Source organism: Engystomops pustulosus, chromosome 1 (assembly GCF_040894005.1).
Source record: "Engystomops pustulosus chromosome 1, aEngPut4.maternal, whole genome shotgun sequence".
NCBI lineage: Eukaryota > Metazoa > Chordata > Amphibia > Anura > Leptodactylidae > Engystomops > Engystomops pustulosus.
In genome coordinates, this window is record NC_092411.1 from 34,033,263 (window position 1) to 34,053,283 (window position 20,021).

Genomic DNA, 20,021 nt, shown 5'->3' on the forward strand with positions numbered 1-20,021 from the left:
CCCCCCGATTTCTGTCACGTGAAAGCCGGCGCCGATGTGCCAAAATCCGATCCTGTGTGCCAAAATCAAGGGGCAATTCAGCGTCGGGGAACCCGACGAAAGTGAGCGATTTGGGTCCTTAGTAAATGAGCCCCATAATGTCTGAGTATTCAAAAGTCAGTGGGTTGTATGAGTAAGGCCTCATGCATATCACAGGCCAAAAACAACTGACCCATGTTCCTTTGATTGCAGCCCATGTGTTATCGGTGCATGAAGTCCACTCACTTGCCGGTAACCATAGACAAGACTTTGGGTTCACACATTGGGCTGTGGAAACCAACGCTGTGTGTATGAGCCCATTGAAATGAATTTACCTGCAATCAATGAAAAGTATTCAGACAGAAACATTGGCTGTGTGCACGATGCCTAATTCTGTGCCAGTCGTCATCCCCAACGTAGGGTCTTATGGTGAATTTTGAGTTGGACTTGAGACATGTATCTTATTTTTTCAGTCTCTTCAGCTATTTTACCTCCGTAGCTAATCTGTTTCTTCGCCACATTCCCAATATATAGGTGGCGTTGTTGCAGCCTATCACATTACTGCTATTTGTATATCTTTGTAGTGGAGCATGCAGATGCAGATATTGTCCTCTCTGTATGTCATCCATCATATCCGCTGCAGGGTTTCCTAATTGCAAAATGAAATGGCAGTTCACCGTCCTAGTACAGGATGGGGCTAATGGCGTGACCCCCTCCGCTCCGATGACACTGTGCACCTAAATGTGCCATGAAAAATTATTTTCCTACAAAATCTTATGTTAACATTTACGGTACTTAAGGAATCCATCTCATCTAATGTCTTTTTTTATTTTTTTTAAATCTTTGCATATGTGACTTTGGTTCTTTTTAACAAAGTTTAAAGCCCAGGGGCACACTAATTGTCAGCAGACAGAGACGTATGAAAATATATTGTATGAACTAAAGGAAGGGGTCAAACCACATTGCAAGGAAAATCCTTATTACCGGGTTCTATTAAGAGAGACATTCATTAAGAAAGCCCCCCCCCCTTCCCCAGTCGCCCTAATAGGCTGTCGAGATGGTGCATAGTACAGACTGATTGTGTTTGTCTTCATAGTCCTTGTCACTTTATTGTCATTTTTGTCACCGCCTGCATCGCCCCCATGTAAGGTGACGGCAGGTGTGGCCTAGAAGGCTTCATATTACTTTGAGAAGCTTTTCTTTCCATCTGATTAGATGTAATAGCATGAACGTCTCTCATATTTCAATATAATTGTGTGTAACAAACGGTCTGTGGCTTAAATGACAGCACATCTTTATAATTAATGGCAAAACGTACAAAACTGATATCAAAATTCTGAATTGTTTTTTTTTTATATAATTTACATGTAAAGTGTTGAGACCACTACTGCAATGCTGTCTGCACCTTCACAACCTATTTATTGTATTGTCCAAATAAGTGTAGACTGAAAAATTTACTTACGAAAAAGTATCTGTTAATCGTTTCTACACTTTGAGCTGCATCTATTGTGTGACTTCACGGTAACAGACTACAAAACCTACTCTGTGTAGTCTGATCCTGACGATTTCCCTGCTATATGTTTACTACTTCTTCCTGACATACCACTACACGTTAGCAATAATTAGGAAAAATGACATTTCTAATACAAATATATAGCTAATTAATATATATAATATACTCTTGCATCCTGACAAAATCCTGGGGTAGTCACAGGGGTTGGGCTTTGGATGCATTTCTAAAAACAACATGTGACTTGTATGAGCTGCAGGCTGCCTCCATGTTTGTGCTCCTGTACAGCTTGTCCCTCCCCCACTTATGTCAGGCTGCCCAGGCTGTGACCTCTGAGAATGAGCAGGAGGAGGAGCTGTACAGGAGCACAAAGCTCTGAGGAGTGAGTAACACAGACAAGGCACATGTTGTTTTTTGAAATGCATCCAAAGCCCAGCCCTGAGACTACCCCAGGATTTTGTCAGGGTGCAAGAGTAAGTTATAAAACACAATTATATTGTAATGCAAATGCTTAGAAAAGGCAGAGAGGTAGATTTGCACTGCAGGTGTAATAAGCTTCTGCAACCTGTCTTTAGTGAAAATGAGGTCCCTGGTGACAGGTTCCCTTTAAAAGTTTCTTCTTAATTTTAAATGTATTTTCTAACCTTCAACATGAGTCTTTTCTAGTCCTAAAAGTACAATTCAGTAGAATCCATATTGGATGGTTAAACATACGGGAACAAAAGCGTTATTTGTGCAGGAGAAACTCCCAACAATCCCTTAAAAAACAAAAAGACACTTTAGGAACAACTGGACCATGAAGTATGAAGATATGAAATTTCCTTCAGATCTGTCATTCTAACAACTTTTTTTTGCCCATTTCTTTCCCAGGGGGAGCTTATGAGGTGAAGCAACATCCCTTCTTTTGTGCCTTAGACTGGAACAGTTTACTAAGACAGAAAGCAGAGTTCATTCCTCAGCTCGAGTCCGAGGATGACACAAGCTATTTTGACAGTAAGTGGAATGAGATATCAAGACCTTGTTTTTATATGGAAGTAACCTGTGACCTTGTAGACTGCAGCGCTTATTTCTTTAGTTTTTTGCAAAACTTTACGGCTTCCTGTTTTTATTGGGTGATTGCCTGCTGTTCGTTGGTTTATATGGATAATACTGGTGGCAACACTGGTCATCCCATTTTAGAATGTGTCCACTAGGTTAATCACCCCAATTTCAAGTTCCACCACGTATTGTAGGACCAAGAGAAGGGCTTTATTCCATTAGTACTGGAGCCATGGTAGAGCACGGCTCTCCAACCAACTGTGATGCCCATATGCACTTTTTGGGGTCTTCAAGAGACAACCCTTCCATAGGAGATGATCTTATCCAAGAATTATATACTCGAGTATAAGCCTAGTTTTTCAGCACAAAAAAAATTTGCTGAAAACCCAAACTCGGCTTATACTTGAGTAAAAAAATATATAGGTATTACCAGTTTTTTGTGGAAAAAATAAGGGGCCTCGGCTTATACTTGGATCGGCTTATACTCAAGTATATATGGTACATTTTTTATTTTCTTCTCTAATGACTGCATTTTATCACTTTCAGCCCGCTCTGAAAAATATCACCACATGGAAACAGAAGAGGAGGATGATACCAACGATGAGGATTTCAGTATGGAAATCAGACAATTTTCCTCTTGTTCCCATAGATTCTCAAAAGTAAGTTATTTATTTAATCATTTGACCAATTTTGGGACAGTGTAAAAGGATTCTGATCATACCCATATTAGTTGATAAGATATAAGAATTTTGAGTTTTTCCAAAATTACCAAGTCGACAATAGAAGTTTTTATAACAAACCCCAATATATTTTGTAGTCAAGGATTTGGTAGAGCAGATAACCATTAGTTGTGGATTCGGGTAACACTGACACGTTAGCTCTGCTTGTATTAATATTTTGCATCTTTTGCTGTGTGCTTTAGGTATTCAGCAGCATTGACCAGATGATGCAGAGCAAACTGGATGAAAAGGACGACACGACCGAGAAGTCCAAGGACCTAAATCTACCTCCAGTGGAATCTCTCAGCTGGAGCTCCGAATACTCAGAGATGTGAGTAAGATGTACAAGATAAGTGGCAACATTTTTCTATGATTCATGGAGGACCTGGAGCCCTAACCTAAAAAATGTATTCACAGCTAGTGATGCTTTGAATATAAGCTGCAACTTTTCTTAGTGTACAATAAATCCATTTGTGTCAAGCTCCTAAAACCTTCAGTTATCAGCTGATATTTCCTAGGGAAACTATGTGTGGCCACACTTTACAGCGAGGGATCACACATCAAGAGTAGGAACCCCTCATTTTTATATCCATATTCCCTCCATATTTCTCCTGTGGAGACAATATGTTAAGGCTTAAAAATAACAATGACTTACTTCTGTAACACTAGGCAGGTTTCCTATGTATGCAGGGCGCACTGGAGTCGGGATGGAAGAGCTCTTCTTACGAAGACTTTGCCATTTAGGGCCACCTAGCAGGTGTTTTGAGAATGAAGGAGAGCACTCATTTCCCTACCCTACTCAAAAGCCTCTCACTCAGCTAAACCAGTTCCCTACACTGTACAGAAGAGATGCAGAGACATGGAAACAGTGCTGTCTATAGTTAGGAGTAGGTTCCTTCTGGAATAGAGATACTGGTTTGGCTCTAATCCCGCATCATGTCATAAGGCCTCTTGAAGGTTGCGCTTGATGTTAAGGGGACTGCCCTGCAAGTTAGCTAAAGGCAATGTTTTACTCATCCCATCCTGGAAAACGTAAGTCCATATTTCTTATTGCGCACTGGAAAAACACAACTTATTTGGGAGTCTGATTGCTGAGAGCGCACCAGCGACTCCCACTGATCACCAACAGGAGGTGGATACATTTCCATTACATGTCCTCCTTACTGCATGCACATGGTGAGCAGCAGTTTGAAAGTGTGTGTTACTCAAAGCCTATGAGACTGACTGAGACACCCAAGCACTGTACACGGTTATCATCTTTAGTCTCATAAGAATAGAATGAAGTAGGCGTACTTAACCATCGCTTCATTTACCAGGCAACAGAGGAACCACATGTTCGTAGTTGGTCATTTCCCAGTTATTACCTATTCTAAGGTGTCAATCTTGATTCTGTAAAATCTCTTCAATGACTAGAATTTTTTCCCAATTTTTTTCTTTATTGAATTTTTGTCAAACGCCAAACATAGTTATCAGAATGGAAATCTTTGAATAAATGGAGTAGGTCTGAGTAGGATAGCCAAAACGAGAAATCAAAAGCAAAAAACACAATAAACAGAGTTGGACACAATTCCAAAAAATATAATATTTTGTCACATTAAAGAGGAAAATATTGGGCAGTTATATTGGGGGACGAGGAACGGCCTTGGAGATTGGATCATGGAGAAAAGAGGGAAGAACAAAGGGATAAACCGGAGTGACATGTTTAAGCAAAGGGAGGCACAATGGCCCACATTTATCAAAAACAGTGCAAACTGCACTAGGTGTATTTTGCCTGTGTAGTGTGCAGAGGGCTCCCGTCCTTCAGGAATCTTGCACTGCTCTGACAGAGTGCACCAACTTTTTTTTTTTTAGTGCACCTTTAACATAGAGCGTGCAACACAATTCGGACACTGCATGATAAATGTGGCGGACATTCCGACTGTGCACCGGAACGCCGATTTCAGCGGGTATAAATACATGTTTACAGTTTTCACCGAAAACAACGTGCAAAGTCAGACAGAATACTGGTGCAGGGGTTTTCAGAAGTGTGGGCCAATGGAGAACAACTTCATAGAAATTTAGGGGAGTTTCTGTTTTGGAAGGCACAGAACTCATCAAGGCCACACAGTTGAGATACTTTATTGGCCCAGTGTGTGGGGGAATGGGGTGAAGAGGACCGCAAATGGAGTGGAATTAGGGTTTTTGCAACGACTAACATTTTAATAAAAGATACAGGCCCATGTACTTGCAATTAGACTTCCCGCCTACATTTCTGACATTTCATACACTCCATAAAGGAAGTTTGTCTGACTAAGAAACGCGAACATGTGAAGCAACAAAATACAGGTCAGAAAGTCAAGAAAAGGGGAAATGATATTAATTTTCATGTGGAAGTACGACTAGATGACGGTTCATGGTTTATCTGGTAACTGAATAAAGAAACACTCTTCAACCTTTAATAAGCCAGAAAAAAAATATCTTCACTAAATTTTTGAATCTTACCGAAGATTCATCATATGACCTGTCTCAAAAGTGCTTTTTGCTTGGTATAATAGCAAAGCAGTGGGAATAAGCCAACTTCTATACTAGGGATTGTGTGTCAAACCAGGTATAATATATGCTTTTCCCTCTTTAGTCCCTTTCCATAGGCTAAAATTATTCAGGTTGTACGGTTGCCACTTACTGTATATCAATCCATGTGTAAAGTTACAGAAATTTTATACATTGACGTTTTAACTTCTGGTTTGGGATTGAGGGTTTGAACGCTGTTCACGGGACCTTTGGAATCTCCATCAATGACAAAGAATGTAAATGTGTTGGGGTTTCGCATCCACGGCCACCCCTCCAGTTGCTTCTATAGGACTTCTGAGAAGGCTATCTTGAGAAGTCCATAGAAGTAAGTGGAGTTGTGGCCCAGTATGCACACCACTACTCATGACAATTTTGGATTCCAGTAATTGGACCTTTAGTGATAGAACGTGCTTTCCTATCCATTGATTTATAAAGCGCTATGAAATTTGATGGCGCTATATAAATAAAGATTTTTTTTTTTTTGATCAAACAGGCAGCAGCTCTCTATATCAACATCTTCTGATGCTGAAAGTCTCAAGCAGCGGCACAGCACCAACCTCCTGCCAAAGTTTGCCATCTCGTCTGACTTGGAACGAGATGATTCTGGCGCTGGGGAATCCCAGGAAGAGGGAGATAAATCTGTTCTTGTATCAGAAGATTCTCCTCAAGAAGATCCTGATCTCTCTACCCCGGTCAGCATCAGCAGCTCCACAGTGTCAGGTGTGTATAGGACTATGCTATATTGGATTATTGCGAACAGTGTGGTCTATGTTTTAAATACCCTCGGAGCGTAACATACAGGGCAGCCTGATAGTCCACCGCACTTGAGATATAAATTGCTGAGAATCTTAAAAGCAACTATTAATTAATTTTTTGAAAAAAAATATTTTGAACTATTTGCTTTTTGTGTGAGTATTTGTTTTTTTGTGTCTCTTTACCCTTTTTATATATAGGGGAAAGCTAAATTTAATGTTTAGAATTTGGTCAGTCAGTCGTGGGTAGGGGTTTAGGCCCCTTCTATGGAGTTGGCATGTCCTTTGTAGTAAGTAAAGGCATAGCAGCAGGTCTTGATGAGGTTGTCCATGCAAACTCACCCTATCCTATATCACCTTGGGCATGCAGAGATGCAACTGTGCCATGGGTGGTCAGATATGCTAAGAAGCCATGCCGAACCCTGTGGTCACTGTGCAAAGTAGGACACATTCGGTATATTTGCTGGGAATTAGACAGTTGCCTTTGCAGTACAACCGCCAAGTGTACAGATGCCACATGGGACAGTATGTGGTGGATCCCATAGCACCCTATAAAAAAGCAGAGCTTTCCATAAAAACTTAATTTTTTTAATCTTACCTGGCAGAGAGTCAGAGGGGCGGTTAAACTACCACTCCGGTCCTCACTCCCAGCTTCTCTTCCCTCTGACGTAATCCTTGCTGGAGTCCATCAGCCTTCCTGTCCCCACTCCGGTGTACTCCTCCCTCAACATCATCCTCCTTGCCGGCTCCGTTAGAAGCAGCTGCGAGTGAGGACAGGAGGGGTGATTGGATTCTGAGGTTTCCTCCAAACTCTGATCATTCTGGCAAGATGTCAGGTAAGATTGAAAAAATCGCTTTTAGGGTTATAGAAAGCTCTGATTTTCTAACTTAAAAAAGGTGCTATGGGAACCTTTAAATAGCTGGATTAGAGTTGTTTCACTACGATGATCATGGTCTCCAAAATCATGGCTGTACACAGAAGACAGGGCCACGTATGGGTGGGGGTGCTGTGGCTATGTATCTACTTGGGGGCATGTACTGTGACTACCTATTTACTGGGGAGTACATATGCTGTAGCTACTTATCTAATGGGGTTACCTATCTACTGGGGACATGTGATGTGGCTACCTATCTACTGTGTAGTACAACAGCTTTAGCAAAATTTTGCACATTGATCCAATTCTAGTACGTCTGTAGTTGGGTTTTCGACTCCTTTTACCGATTGTATATATGTACAATGGCGACTCCTACATCTGTAAGGTTTTATTTTGTAATAGTGTCGGAGTTCAGCTTCCTGTGTAATAGATCCTTCTAGTCCATTGCTCATATTTATTCATTTCACGTATGTCTGGATAAGTAGGCATAGAGTTTAGCCATTTAGCCGTGGTTTTTATAATATTTCTGTCCTTTCTTCCTTGAACAGTGAGTAGTTTTTCAGAACACTTAGATCAGATAAATGGAAGGAGCGAGAGCGTGGACAGCACAGATAATTCCTCAAAGCTCTCCAATGAAACCGCTTCTCATATGGCTCGGCAGCGATTAGAAAACACAGAAAAACAGAAATTGTCTGGGAAAGTGACTAAGTCCATCTCTGCTAGCGCCCTGTCTCTCATGATCCCCGGAGGTAGTGCTACGCAAACCCTAAGCATGAAATCTTGTGACTTTGCATGTCCTTCTCTCACCATCTGCCATCCATTATTGCATATTGCATTGTTCTTCCTCTAACTACATGTAATGAAGTGCAATTGTGTTGTTATGGTGTTGAGGAAGGAAAGAAAGTGTAGATTTATAGTGATAAAGAATGCATTTTGATGTGATACTTCTAATAGACTATGGTCTATAGCAGTGATGGCGAACCTTTTAGAGGCCGAGTACCCAAACTACAACCCAAAACCCTGCTTATTTATCGCGAGGTGCCAACCAAAAATTAAAGCTGTAACTTATTGTTTCCTGTTCAACAACTTTCAATCCTATTGGCCTCCTGAGGACAGCAACACAGAAGAAAGGTGGAAAATTTCCATCATTTTAGCTTCTTTCCAGTGTCACTCTATACACAGAGAATCGTTTGGCCAGCAGGAGGTCCTCCAAAAATAATTTGACCCTGTCTAATTCCCCCTCTTCCTACAGTCCCAATTAGCAAAGTCAGTATTAAAACATGACTGAAAGCAGCATCTTTTAAGTTTCTTGGAACTGCAGGAAGATTCTTGGAGTCCTGTCTGGTGTGCTGGGGCGATGGCCCGGGTGCCCACAAAAAGTGCTCTGAGTGCCGCCTCTGGCACCCGTGCCACAGGTTCGCCACCACTGGTCTATAGTCTGAGAGATCTGCCATCAATACTGTAGGGTAAATTTAGTTTTTCCTTTCACCAGTCTTTATGAGGACAAAAAGTTTTTTTAAGAATAACTTTGATAGACAAAATATTAACCGATAACTCAATTTCAGATTTGTACGGAGAATAGCACGTTTTACAAACCTTAAGATGTGGCATTCTTTGTCTTTAGTTTTGTTACAATGGGAACAATTTATGGAACTGTATTTTCTATAGTCTTTAGGTGCCTCAACCACCACTAATGTAGTTTATGATGGTTGGATTGTTAACTCAAAGGAAATCTACCATCAAAAATCCATCATGATAAACCAGGGACACTTACCACAGACACAATGTGTGTCTGAGTAATCTTTTTATATTTGTTATCTATGGCCTCCTTCCTTCTAAAATCAACTTTTGAAATTATGCTAATGAGTCAGAGGGCTCTAGGGAGTGTTACCAGTGCCGCACAGAGTCCTGCTGGCTCATTAGCATTATTTTAATAGCTGATTTTAGAAGGAAGGAAGCCATAGCTAACAAATATCAGAAGTTTAATCACAGTGCCTGGATGTAAGAGTCCCTGGTTTTTAATGATGGATTTTGATGGTAGATTTCCTTTTGCAGTCTTACTCCATTCAACCTCTCTTAACCTCCCCTTGTCCTTATAGTTCGTTTGCTGTTAGATCCCAGGACTAATTTGGACTAATTTTAAAATGTATGTTCTTTAAAAGGTATATGTCACTTTACCATCAGATTATATACACCTAGCGTGCAGTCGGGTTATAACACTAGACTTAGAAAAAGAGGAAAGTATAACCCAAAAGATGCACACCATGAATATACATGATGTAAAGTATTAAAACTTTATTGAACAAATTGAAACCAACCCTACAGTGGTTAATAGGGTGAGCCTGTGTGGTTACAGCCCACCATCCCACCCACTATAAATTATGGGCACTTAGAAATCTAATAAATGATAAAAATGTATCTGATTATATATCATATATCTTGTGATTGAATAAACAGTACAATAGAGATCAATGGATGCCAATATTCCTAAATATCCTAATATAAGGAAATGTGTATGACTATATCATAGGCCGTATGAACTCCATGTGACTGAAGGTCGAATACATCATTAATACATAATAATTAGAACAATGAGATTTTCTTCTAGTCTTTATTCCAACGTAATCTCCATCCCACCAATGGGTGTCAGGACCTTCTAGAATCCCATAAGTGTTGATACTCGGCTGTGGATCATCTAACACCTCAAGACGTAGATAGTGGGACAGACAACTTACTGCTATGAATGTGCTAAAATCGTTTTTTTTTTTTTTTTTTTGTGGTTACTGTGTACACTGCACCGTTTTAGATCTTAGTTTGACTTATCGATTTAATAAAGCTGATCTTGGTGTCATTAGCCATTTACAATCTCCTAAATTTTTCTTCTCCTGCTGTTTTTTGGGCATCACAATTAAGAACTGAGTATAATTGTCTAGAATTAGTATTAGAAAATTAGATTAGCCCGACTCCATGTAGATTTCATGGTACTTCATACAATATTTGATTTGCCTTGAATTATGGCTTAGGAAGATCACAAGGATTCAGAGATGAGTTTAGGATTTGAGTAACAGAACTTAGGCGTTAATATCACCCCACGATATTTTATATTACCTGCATGGTTTGTATCTGTCGTTGAATTGCTTGATGTGGCTGCTTACCGTTTCATCCATTGCTTGACTCTTCATGAAATTAATGGATTTGCATCAAATCTAAAGTCTATAATTTCTGTGTTTTTCATTGTAGATGTCTACAGCGTGTCTCCTCTCGGAAGTCCAGTTTCTCCCCTCTCCTTGTCTTCAGACCCATCCTCTCGAGACTCCTCTCCCAGCCGGGATTCATCCATCTCATCCTTCAGTCCAAGGCAACCGATCGTCATTCAGAGCTCTGGCAAAAAGTTTGGTTTCACGCTTCAGGCGATCAGGGTGTTTGTAGGTGACAGTGATGTTTACACCGTGCACCATATTGTCTGGGTAAGACTTTTCTTGGGTCGTATTGTGCTGTTTTTTCAGGTGGGCGGTTGTTTTTGTATTCTGATTGTGTAACATACTTTTTGGATGTTTTTTAATCATAGAGCGTTGAAGAAGATAGCCCGGCCTATCAAGCTGGTCTTAAAGCAGGAGATCTTATTACCCATATAAATGATGAACCTGTTCATGGTCTTGTTCACACAGAGGTCATAGAGCTCCTGCTCAAGGTAAGATGTAATAACTTTTATAGTAGATTTGGATGTGTAGGTGCCGGTTTTACATCTATATGTTAACAGATTTTGTCCATTAAGCGTAATGGGACTCTTTGGGCTCTTTTGCTTCTAACAACCTAGCCATAGGATAGGGCATTAGTAGTCTGGGACAACCGGGGGGTTGGACAGCTGGGACCCCACCCATCCTTTGTGCTTGAATGCCAGTACAGTACAATTGGAGCAGGAAATGGATCGCTCCATCTGGAGTGTATTAGCTGGCCAGTAGAAACGCAGGTGAACCTCAATCAACTGCTACTGAATAGTAGAAGTTACTGGAAAACCACAAGTAACTTATTACTATTTTATTATTATTATTGTGCACGTGTGCCTAGGGCACAGATTTAGTCCACAACTAATCTAGAACATAAGAAATTATCCTACGCGTTTCCATATTTCTTAGCAGCATTGGATGTTAGAATTGAAAGGTTTGAAGGTCAATCATTCTTCTGACATTTACAATAAGTCTAGAAGAGCTCTTTAAATGTCTGGCACGGTCATAAAGGGCCATGATCCTAAAAAAGGCCAATATAAATATTATTCATAGGTTTCAGTTTCAAAATATAAGATAAGACTTAAGATACGAGCTTCTTAACTGGAGACCATGTTCATCTGCCTTTTTGATCTATGTCTGCATCAATAATGCATGTTTGCTGATGTTACCTCTCCATTATGCCTAAATATTGCTATTCCATCTTCAGAGTGGAAGCAAGGTGGCAATCACAACTACGCCATTTGAGAATACATCAATAAAAACTGGCCCTGCAAGGCGAAACAGCTACAGAAGCCGGATGGTGAGACGCAATAAGAAAACCAAGAAGAAGGAAAATATAGAAAGGTTAGTTGTAGGTTTTTACATCTTGTATGTTCTGAATATTGTGTTTTTAGCATAAATCAATTTTTATAGAGTATCTTCATAAAAATCTCAAGCAAGTAATAACATAGATGGTGTGTCAGACATTGTAGAATTGGATCAACGTTCCCTTAAATTGAGTTTTATGATCAAAGACACAATAGTGATTATAAGGCATTGAATATTTAGTACATTTTTTTCATGAAGTCTTTAGACAGATCAATATTATAGTCATAAGGAATACCTGATCTGAGTAGTCTTTTATGCTGCATGAAACTCCTTAAAGGGCATCTACAAGCAGGATGATGGACTGTATGCATTAACGTGTGCATTAACACCTGTGGAGCCATGGAACCCCCTCAGACTCATTTGCATACAGTCCTTCATCCTGGTCGTAGATGCCCTTTAAAGAGAACTTGTCGTACAAATTAGCCCACCCAAAAAAAGGCTTCATTGAAAAATATGATTCAAAAGCATTGCCCTGTACCCTAAATTTTTCCTTTCCATGGATGCAATGATACAAAAATCAGTTTAACTTGTATGCTTTGTTACTTCATTCTGCTCTTAGTAATGTGACCAGGATGACTTCATCAAAGGTCCTATTACATCAGAAACATATTTATCTGATCACATGAAATAACAGCAATCTCTATGGAGGATGGAAAGTAGTAGAAGTCCATGGAGGCTGCTGTGATTTCATGTGATCAGATATGTGCATGGTGTGCAGTTTGCTAATGTAAGGAGGCTAAAGGAACTGTGATGATTTCACTCTGGTCAGTTGACATGCTGCGAAGTGGCCTTGGACATGGGGAGGAGTAGATGGGCGTGGCTGGCCAAGCAGGACGAGCCAAGGAGTTTAACCTAAAGTTAATTTATGTGGATATAAGGGAAACATTTTTTAGCTAAAAGAAGGGCATAGTTAATAGAGATAGTTAATAGGATTCTACAGGAACCTGTCACTAGCTGTATATGTGAAAATGTAGTGACAGGTTCTACAGCCCCTACAGACACCCTTTAAGGTGACCTGCAAACTCCTTAAAGGGTGTCTGTAGGGGCATGCATGCTCTACTGTGAATTCTGGGTAAGAAATAATAAAAATAAGTTTTCCATAATGAGAAAACGTTTACTACTATAAAAGTAAGCCCTATAAATCAATGCTCGATTTGATGACAAGACTTGGAATTATATACCAGCTGCCTACACTATACTGAAGAGAAGATTGAAGGATTTCTAGCTTCTATACGAAGTTGCCTTCTTTAAAGGGGTTGGGCAAAGTTTGATTGTTGTTTTGTATCGATCTGCTGGGACCCCCAACAAGGCATATTAATAGTGTGTGATATCCTAAGAAATGCACAATGGCCCATTCATGTGAATGGAACTTTTCGTTGCAAAGCAGCCCTGCAGCTCTTTTAAGTGGTGGTATGCCTGCCCCCCTTACCCCTAGTTCTTTTGTGCTCTTAACTTGCAATTTGTATTTGTTTTTCTTGCAGGAGAAGATCATTTTTCAAAAAGCTTGCAAAACAGCCGTCTCCTCTGCTCCACACAAGCCGCAGTTTTTCCTGCTTAAACAGGTCACTGTCATCTGGTGAAAGCTTGCCTGCATCACCCACTCACAGCCTATCACCAAGGTCACCTACACCGAGCTGCCGCTCCACTCCGGACTTTCCATCTGGTGAGTTATCCAGAGACCGAAGTGTTGGCTTAGAGATAATTAATTTAGCCGTCTTTGGAAATAGTATGCAGATCTATAACTGGGTAGACATATGTGAAGCAGATAGAATTTGGACTGGTTCCTAGAGTGTGCAAATATGCTAAACTGGGCTCAGATTACCTGAAAAATGGGCACTTTATTTTTTGTGCAATGTACAGTACAACTTCAGTTTTAGCTAACTCGAGTGATGATAATCTTTAGCTTACATTTGATGTTGGACTTGACTTACAAGATGCCAGTCAGTACACTCTTTAGAGTTTATGAATAAGTCTTTTGACTTAGTTGTGTGGAACTTTTTTCCGGTAGATCTGTTTTCTTCACACGGTCAGATATATTTGTATTATTTTATTACTCATTCATTGGTGTTTTTGTTTTACAGGTACAAATTCTTCACAGAGTAGTTCTCCAAGCTCAAGTGCTCCAAATTCTCCAGCAGGATCTGGACATATAAGACCAAGCACTCTTCATGGATTGGGCCCGAAACTGGGTGGACAAAGGTACCGATCTGGAAGACGTAAATCTGCAGGCAGTATTCCTTTGTCACCACTTGCAAGAACGCCTTCACCAACTCCTCAACCTCCATCCCCACAACGATCTCCATCTCCTTTGCATGGTCATTCAGTGGGGAGCACAAAGACCACAACCACTTTTCCTTCAAAAATGCATTCTCCACCAACAATCGTTAGGCATGTTGTCAGGCCCAAGAGCGCCGAGCCTCCGAGATCTCCACTTTTAAAGAGAGTACAGTCAGAGGAAAAGCTTTCACCATCATACTGCTGTGAGAAAAAACACTTATGTCCTCGCAAGCACAATTTAGAAGTAACGAAGGAAGAAGTTCATAAGCAGTCCTCACTACGTGACCTAACATTGCAATGTCTGGAGGCGAACACATGTGATATCCCTGCATCAACAAGGGTTAGGCCTGTCGAGCAAGGTTGTTTGAAGCGTCCTGCATCACGGAAACTGGGGAGACAAGAGTCCTTGGATGAGCTTGATAAAGAGAAACTAAAGGTCAAATTAGTTATGAAGAAAAAAGATGTATCAGAAAGACAAGATTTCCTTTTAAAACAGAACATAATTCAGGATTTACACAATGAAATTGGAATCCTAGCTTCAGATGTAGAAAAAGAAGAAAAGGCACATCAAAGTCTTCTAAAGAGATCAAGCTTATCCGAGAATAAATTTCCTGCATATGAACCTCGTTCTGGCGGTATTACGTTTAAAGACTCTCATTGCAAAAGTGTAAATCCTCGGCCAAATGGTACCGGTATATCTGTGGACACCCAGTCGTTCTGTCACAGCTCCCCTGTTGCAGAAAGTGCCCATGTATCTTATGAACTGAAGAAAGGTCCTACTTCTTGCTCCCTGCAAGAGAAACTTAACCATTCATCAGAGAAGTTTGTCAAACAGGACAATTTAGATATGCCACAACAAACCAACATTGATTATTTTAGAAAGAAAAAGTCATTTGAAGAGAAAGATGGAAGCCTTTGCCAAGTTTTAAAATCTAAAATGGTTCAAGTACCCCATGAATGTATGCAAACAAAGCCTGGACACGTGCAAACGGACCCACTGACCCTGCTGGATAACAGAACTTCAAATGCTCAGAGTAATTCTCTTACTTTTGCTCCATTAAAAACCAGTAATGGTAGATGTGAAGGCAATGCAGACAAACCCTCTGCTATCGCTACCGAGACTCCTGTTCGAAAAAGCCCTTCTGAATATAAACTGGAGACAAGGGCTGTATCTTCCTTGAAGCCAATCGAAGGCACATTAGACATAGCTTTATTGTCTGGACCAAAGGTTACAAAAGCAGAGTCTGATATTATTTGTAATATCTCTATCAAACCTGATGATCAAAGCCGAAATTCAAAGAATGAGGTTGTAGACAATGGAAATACAATATTATTTTCCAAAACAAACTCTAATTACTCAAATCTTCATACTGTGCACAAGGGACCCATTAGAGAGAATCAGAATGAGTGTGTACAAGCTGAATGTGTTACTGGTAGGCTTTATCAGAACAAAGAGCCATCAGACCTCAGAACAAAGGAAAATGTTATAGACGTGACTAATTCAGTTGAAAGTCAAGGGATAAGCACGCTGCAGCCAACATCGAGATGTCCAGTGACAGAAGGATGGTCTTCTTCTGTGAAAGCTAATAGACAAGAGATGGCAACTCAGGATATGTCCTCTGTCAAGTGCTCACTGGAGCAAAGACCTAGTACATCATACTCTGAAAGGACTTGTACATTCAGAGAGTCCTGTGAGAATACGCCTGCTACAAGTCTGACACAATCTAGCAACTCTGAAAAGTACATCTTGGTGCTTGGCTGTGTTGAGGGAAAAAATCAACAGGCATCTGTTCCCCAGATAGAATCTAATCATCACGTATCGGTGGAAAAGAACGTTGACTCTTCTCTTTCACTTGAACTTGGGCCTGCTAACAAAACTTTGTCAACAACACAAGCTAAATCCATCGATATAAGCGGCAGTATCCTAAATAAAAAGCAACTAGATGTTTCACAAAAAGTCTCTGCACAGAACAAAGGGAAAAATTATGCTGAAGGTCAAGTTTTAAGAGAGACCTCCTGTCCTAATGTGCAGCAGAGTCCCCTGCCCTTGAATGTCAAAACTGTGACCAGTATTAAAAAACTCACATCAGTCAGAGAAGAGCAAAATTCTGTAGAGACTAAGCTTGTCAGCAAGTCAAAAACAGATTCTGTTAAAACCTCCCTCACTGAGAAAATTGCTTCCTCACCAAAACCCAGCCCTAATCTTCTTGACCAAAACAGTTGTCAAACAGCTCACAGATTTGAATGTCCAATAAAATCTACAGTCTTGAGTGCCGAGACTGGTAACCTTACCCGCCACAAAGCTACCACTAAAATGGAAGCCACTTTTACATCCACTACTACCATTACTCACATAAACACGAGGCTCACCAGCAACGGGTCCACCACGGAAAAGAGTCTCGACAAGGCCACCACACTTGTTCCTGAAATACCAGCCACTGTAAACCTTAAAGAATGTTCTGCAAAATCTCATCTTAAAGAAAAAACAAGTGCACATCCAAAATTTAATACGGTGACTGCTGCCAAAAGCTGCATCCAAGCAAAACCTGAAGTGGTTCAACCCAGAGTTCCTCCAGCAGATAATAAAAGCACTGAAGCACTTTATGTCCTTAGCGACAAAGGTAAAATTAAGATTACTACTGTTACAAATCAAGATACTAGAGAGGTGACTGTAGAAAAAAACAAATCTAGTATTTCTCAGAACATAGGGAAGGAAGGAGACCTAAGGAAGACCGTGTCTGATACCAGTAACATCAGCATAAATGTTTTACCCAAAGCTGCATGTTCAGATGTCTCCTTAAGTAAAACGCACTTCACTGTGAGTGGCTCAAAGGAGAAAAATGAGCAAACCCAAAACTTGAATGCTGCAAGTGTGAAGGCTAAGAAGGACGCCCAGACATCCTCCAGTAAGACCTGCTTTGCCTTAAAGGAGGGGAATGTTTCTGGTAAACCTGTGACTGATAAGCAACAGTGTGTCCTTACAAATCCTGCAGCCCCAGTAACAACGCGGAGAGATCCTCCCATATCTCCGAGCAAAAAGATTGTTGTGAAAAACGTGCCGAAGCCACCAGCCGCGCCTCTGGAGAACTCTAGTAACATTTCTTCAGACAAAGACTTAAAGGGACAAAAACGAGGAAAGGATACTATCCCACAAAGTAGTCCCCACAAAAAGACTTAGTTTGCCAGCACCTTCACCAAGACCTCTTTACTGTAGTAGCTGCTAATCTGAAAACTTCTTTCAAAACCAGCACTGTGTAGTGTTTCCATATCTATTTGTAACCAGTTAGTAGAAGGGTGTTTGTCCCAACTTTCAGTCCAAGCTTGGAAGGTTTTTTCGGTAGACGGATGCAGTTACTAACAGAAAGATGTATCTAGTCAGAAGATATGGGAAAGGGCTATAGGGGAGAAAGGTCTGTAATGTACACTGTTGTATTATGTGTTGAATGTAGAATGTAAAGTTTGCTGCTCAATTTCACTGTTTACTTTATTTCTTTAAAACTTGGAACTTCTTTTTCGTTTGAGAAGCTACAAAACCCCAGAGAACAAAAAAAAATTAAAATAAATTCATCCGGGGCTCATTGACCAATTATCTATGGTTATAAAATATAGGCAGGCAGAGGTGTATCCTCTTCTCATCGAGTGGCCTACTGTAAGGTATAGGAGTATGAAAGGAGATCTTCAATAATGCTGGACTGTTAACAAGCCCGTTGTGCCAAATACTTACCATCTTTAACGATGACCTCATCCAGTCACTAATTAATAGCTTGGTGTCCCCAATCCTTCATAGCCTATACTTTCTAGTGAACCTACAGCCTTTCCGATCCGTATACATAGCACATACTATTATCAAAGCACTGATCTTTCCTTTAGAGTATTGATTCCGTCCTATTCTCAACCTCCATTTCACAAGTGCAAATATCTTAACTTTTTGTGGGGAAGAGACTTTTTGTTGCAGGTCTTGAATGTATATATTTCTGTTTACTACTTGGGCTTGAAAGGGAAACTTGTTTTGCTACATAAAATAATTTTTTTGTTTCTTCAAAAACACATGTGGGTGTTACTGTGTAGCCCGGGGCCTTACAATGTAGAGGTTAAGCTGTGCCAGCATTTTTTTTATTTGTAAGTGCATTAAATAGCTCCATACATTTCATAGCTTCTCACTTTCTGTATTATAAATATGTGAATATTGTAAAATAAAGGGGGTTTTGTGTAACATGGGGCCATGTTAGAGCTATTTGGTGCTTGAAGGGTAACTTTACTTTCTACCTTTTTTTTGTAAAGCCTTATTTATATTTTATATACACACTCCCCGCCATATGTACTTGTGAGTTAATGGCCGTAGAAGGAGGAGCTTAACCCTAAGATGACATGAGATAAATGCACTGGGAATAGCCCTCACTCAGAGTGACAGCGCTCAGTTTGTGTCCACATCATGTAATATGTAGCTGCTACAATGTTACAGCGATTTCCAAATTTTTGATATCCTAGAATTTCAGGGAATGGATTTAGTGACCGGACAATGTAGTATACATTGGTACATCTAGTAGGAACGCTACTGGGCTCTCATTGCCATCAAATGTTTACTACAGGTTTCAGGGGTGCACCGCTCCCTTCAGCAGGTCCATTAGACACCGGGTGCTGATAGGTGGATTTGTAGTTGAGCTCGCAGGACCTTCTAAATGAGTGGTATCAGCATTACAGGGTGCCATTGGGTGGAAAAAATGGGTGAGCCTGCTTTTCACTCTATATGATGGAGGCACAACTGGTCTCTTAGTCTTGGAGGCAGTAGGGACCAGAGGTAATGCACAGAGATCCTTCTGGTCTCCGAGACTGAGACCGGCAGTGCCGCCACTTTCGTTAAGGAGTGAGCAGCACCACTGTGATGCCAATACCACACATAGAAGATCCTGCACGCTCCCCTACAAGTCCACCTATTGTTACGCTGTGTCTTATGTACCTGATGAAGGGAGCGGTAGGCCCCTGAAATGTGCAGACCACATTTTATACCAATAGAAACTCTGATGTTACACCCAATTACCCCAGTGTCAACTGCACATCTATTATACCAGGTCTTTTCCTACTTACCAGTCTATTCTAGCATTTTGAGTATTAGTAATGGGCACTAGACGTATATATCAAGAAAAGACTACGTAACTGTGATAGGGCTACTTTGACAAGCGTTTATTAGAGTACCACTATCCAAGGTGGCCACTTCTATGCCTGTGTCTGCAATGCCTTGTGTAGAGCACTGTGATTATACACATACATAATATTCACCATCAGTTACTGGCTACATGTGAGAATAGTCAATGAAACTACTCTCAAGTGCAGGTAAAAATACCGGTCAACTCTCCGACTTGTCTCTTTTAGTAAAAGTATGTATTATTATTACTCAGAACTAAACTATATTGTGCCATTTACTTGATGTTCCTCTGGGAAATGTAGGAATATTACTAGTGTAGACTTCAGCTATCTTGACTGAATGACCCCACATATTCACACCTAGATGGGACAAAAGTATATGTTCTCAATGGGGAGATGAAGCAAACCTGAGATGGATATCTCTGGTGGTGGCTTATGTCCAAAAACAAAAAGAATTGAAATCCAACATCCCCCAACATCTGGATATCGCCATACACATTAGATGGTTGGCCACTTTGAGCCACCATCTGGGCAAGTCGCTGATT

General features: G+C 40.5%; 1 protein-coding gene across 1 annotated transcript in view; it reads left to right on the forward strand.

Moving 5' to 3' along the window:
* The window catches only part of MAST4 (microtubule associated serine/threonine kinase family member 4), a 325,776-nt gene extending 307,944 nt beyond the window's left edge, over nt 1–17,832 (forward strand). Inside the window, exons 21-30 of the mRNA XM_072144319.1 lie at nt 2,399–2,521; nt 3,113–3,225; nt 3,489–3,616; nt 6,329–6,555; nt 8,011–8,211; nt 10,703–10,929; nt 11,031–11,153; nt 11,897–12,033; nt 13,539–13,720; nt 14,139–17,832. Coding sequence (XP_072000420.1) covers nt 2,399–2,521; nt 3,113–3,225; nt 3,489–3,616; nt 6,329–6,555; nt 8,011–8,211; nt 10,703–10,929; nt 11,031–11,153; nt 11,897–12,033; nt 13,539–13,720; nt 14,139–17,512 — 4,835 coding nt within the window. The 3' untranslated portion in view covers nt 17,513–17,832. The remainder of the gene's footprint in view (nt 1–2,398; nt 2,522–3,112; nt 3,226–3,488; nt 3,617–6,328; nt 6,556–8,010; nt 8,212–10,702; nt 10,930–11,030; nt 11,154–11,896; nt 12,034–13,538; nt 13,721–14,138) is intronic.
* The last annotated feature ends 2,189 nt before the right edge of the window (nt 17,833–20,021 follow it).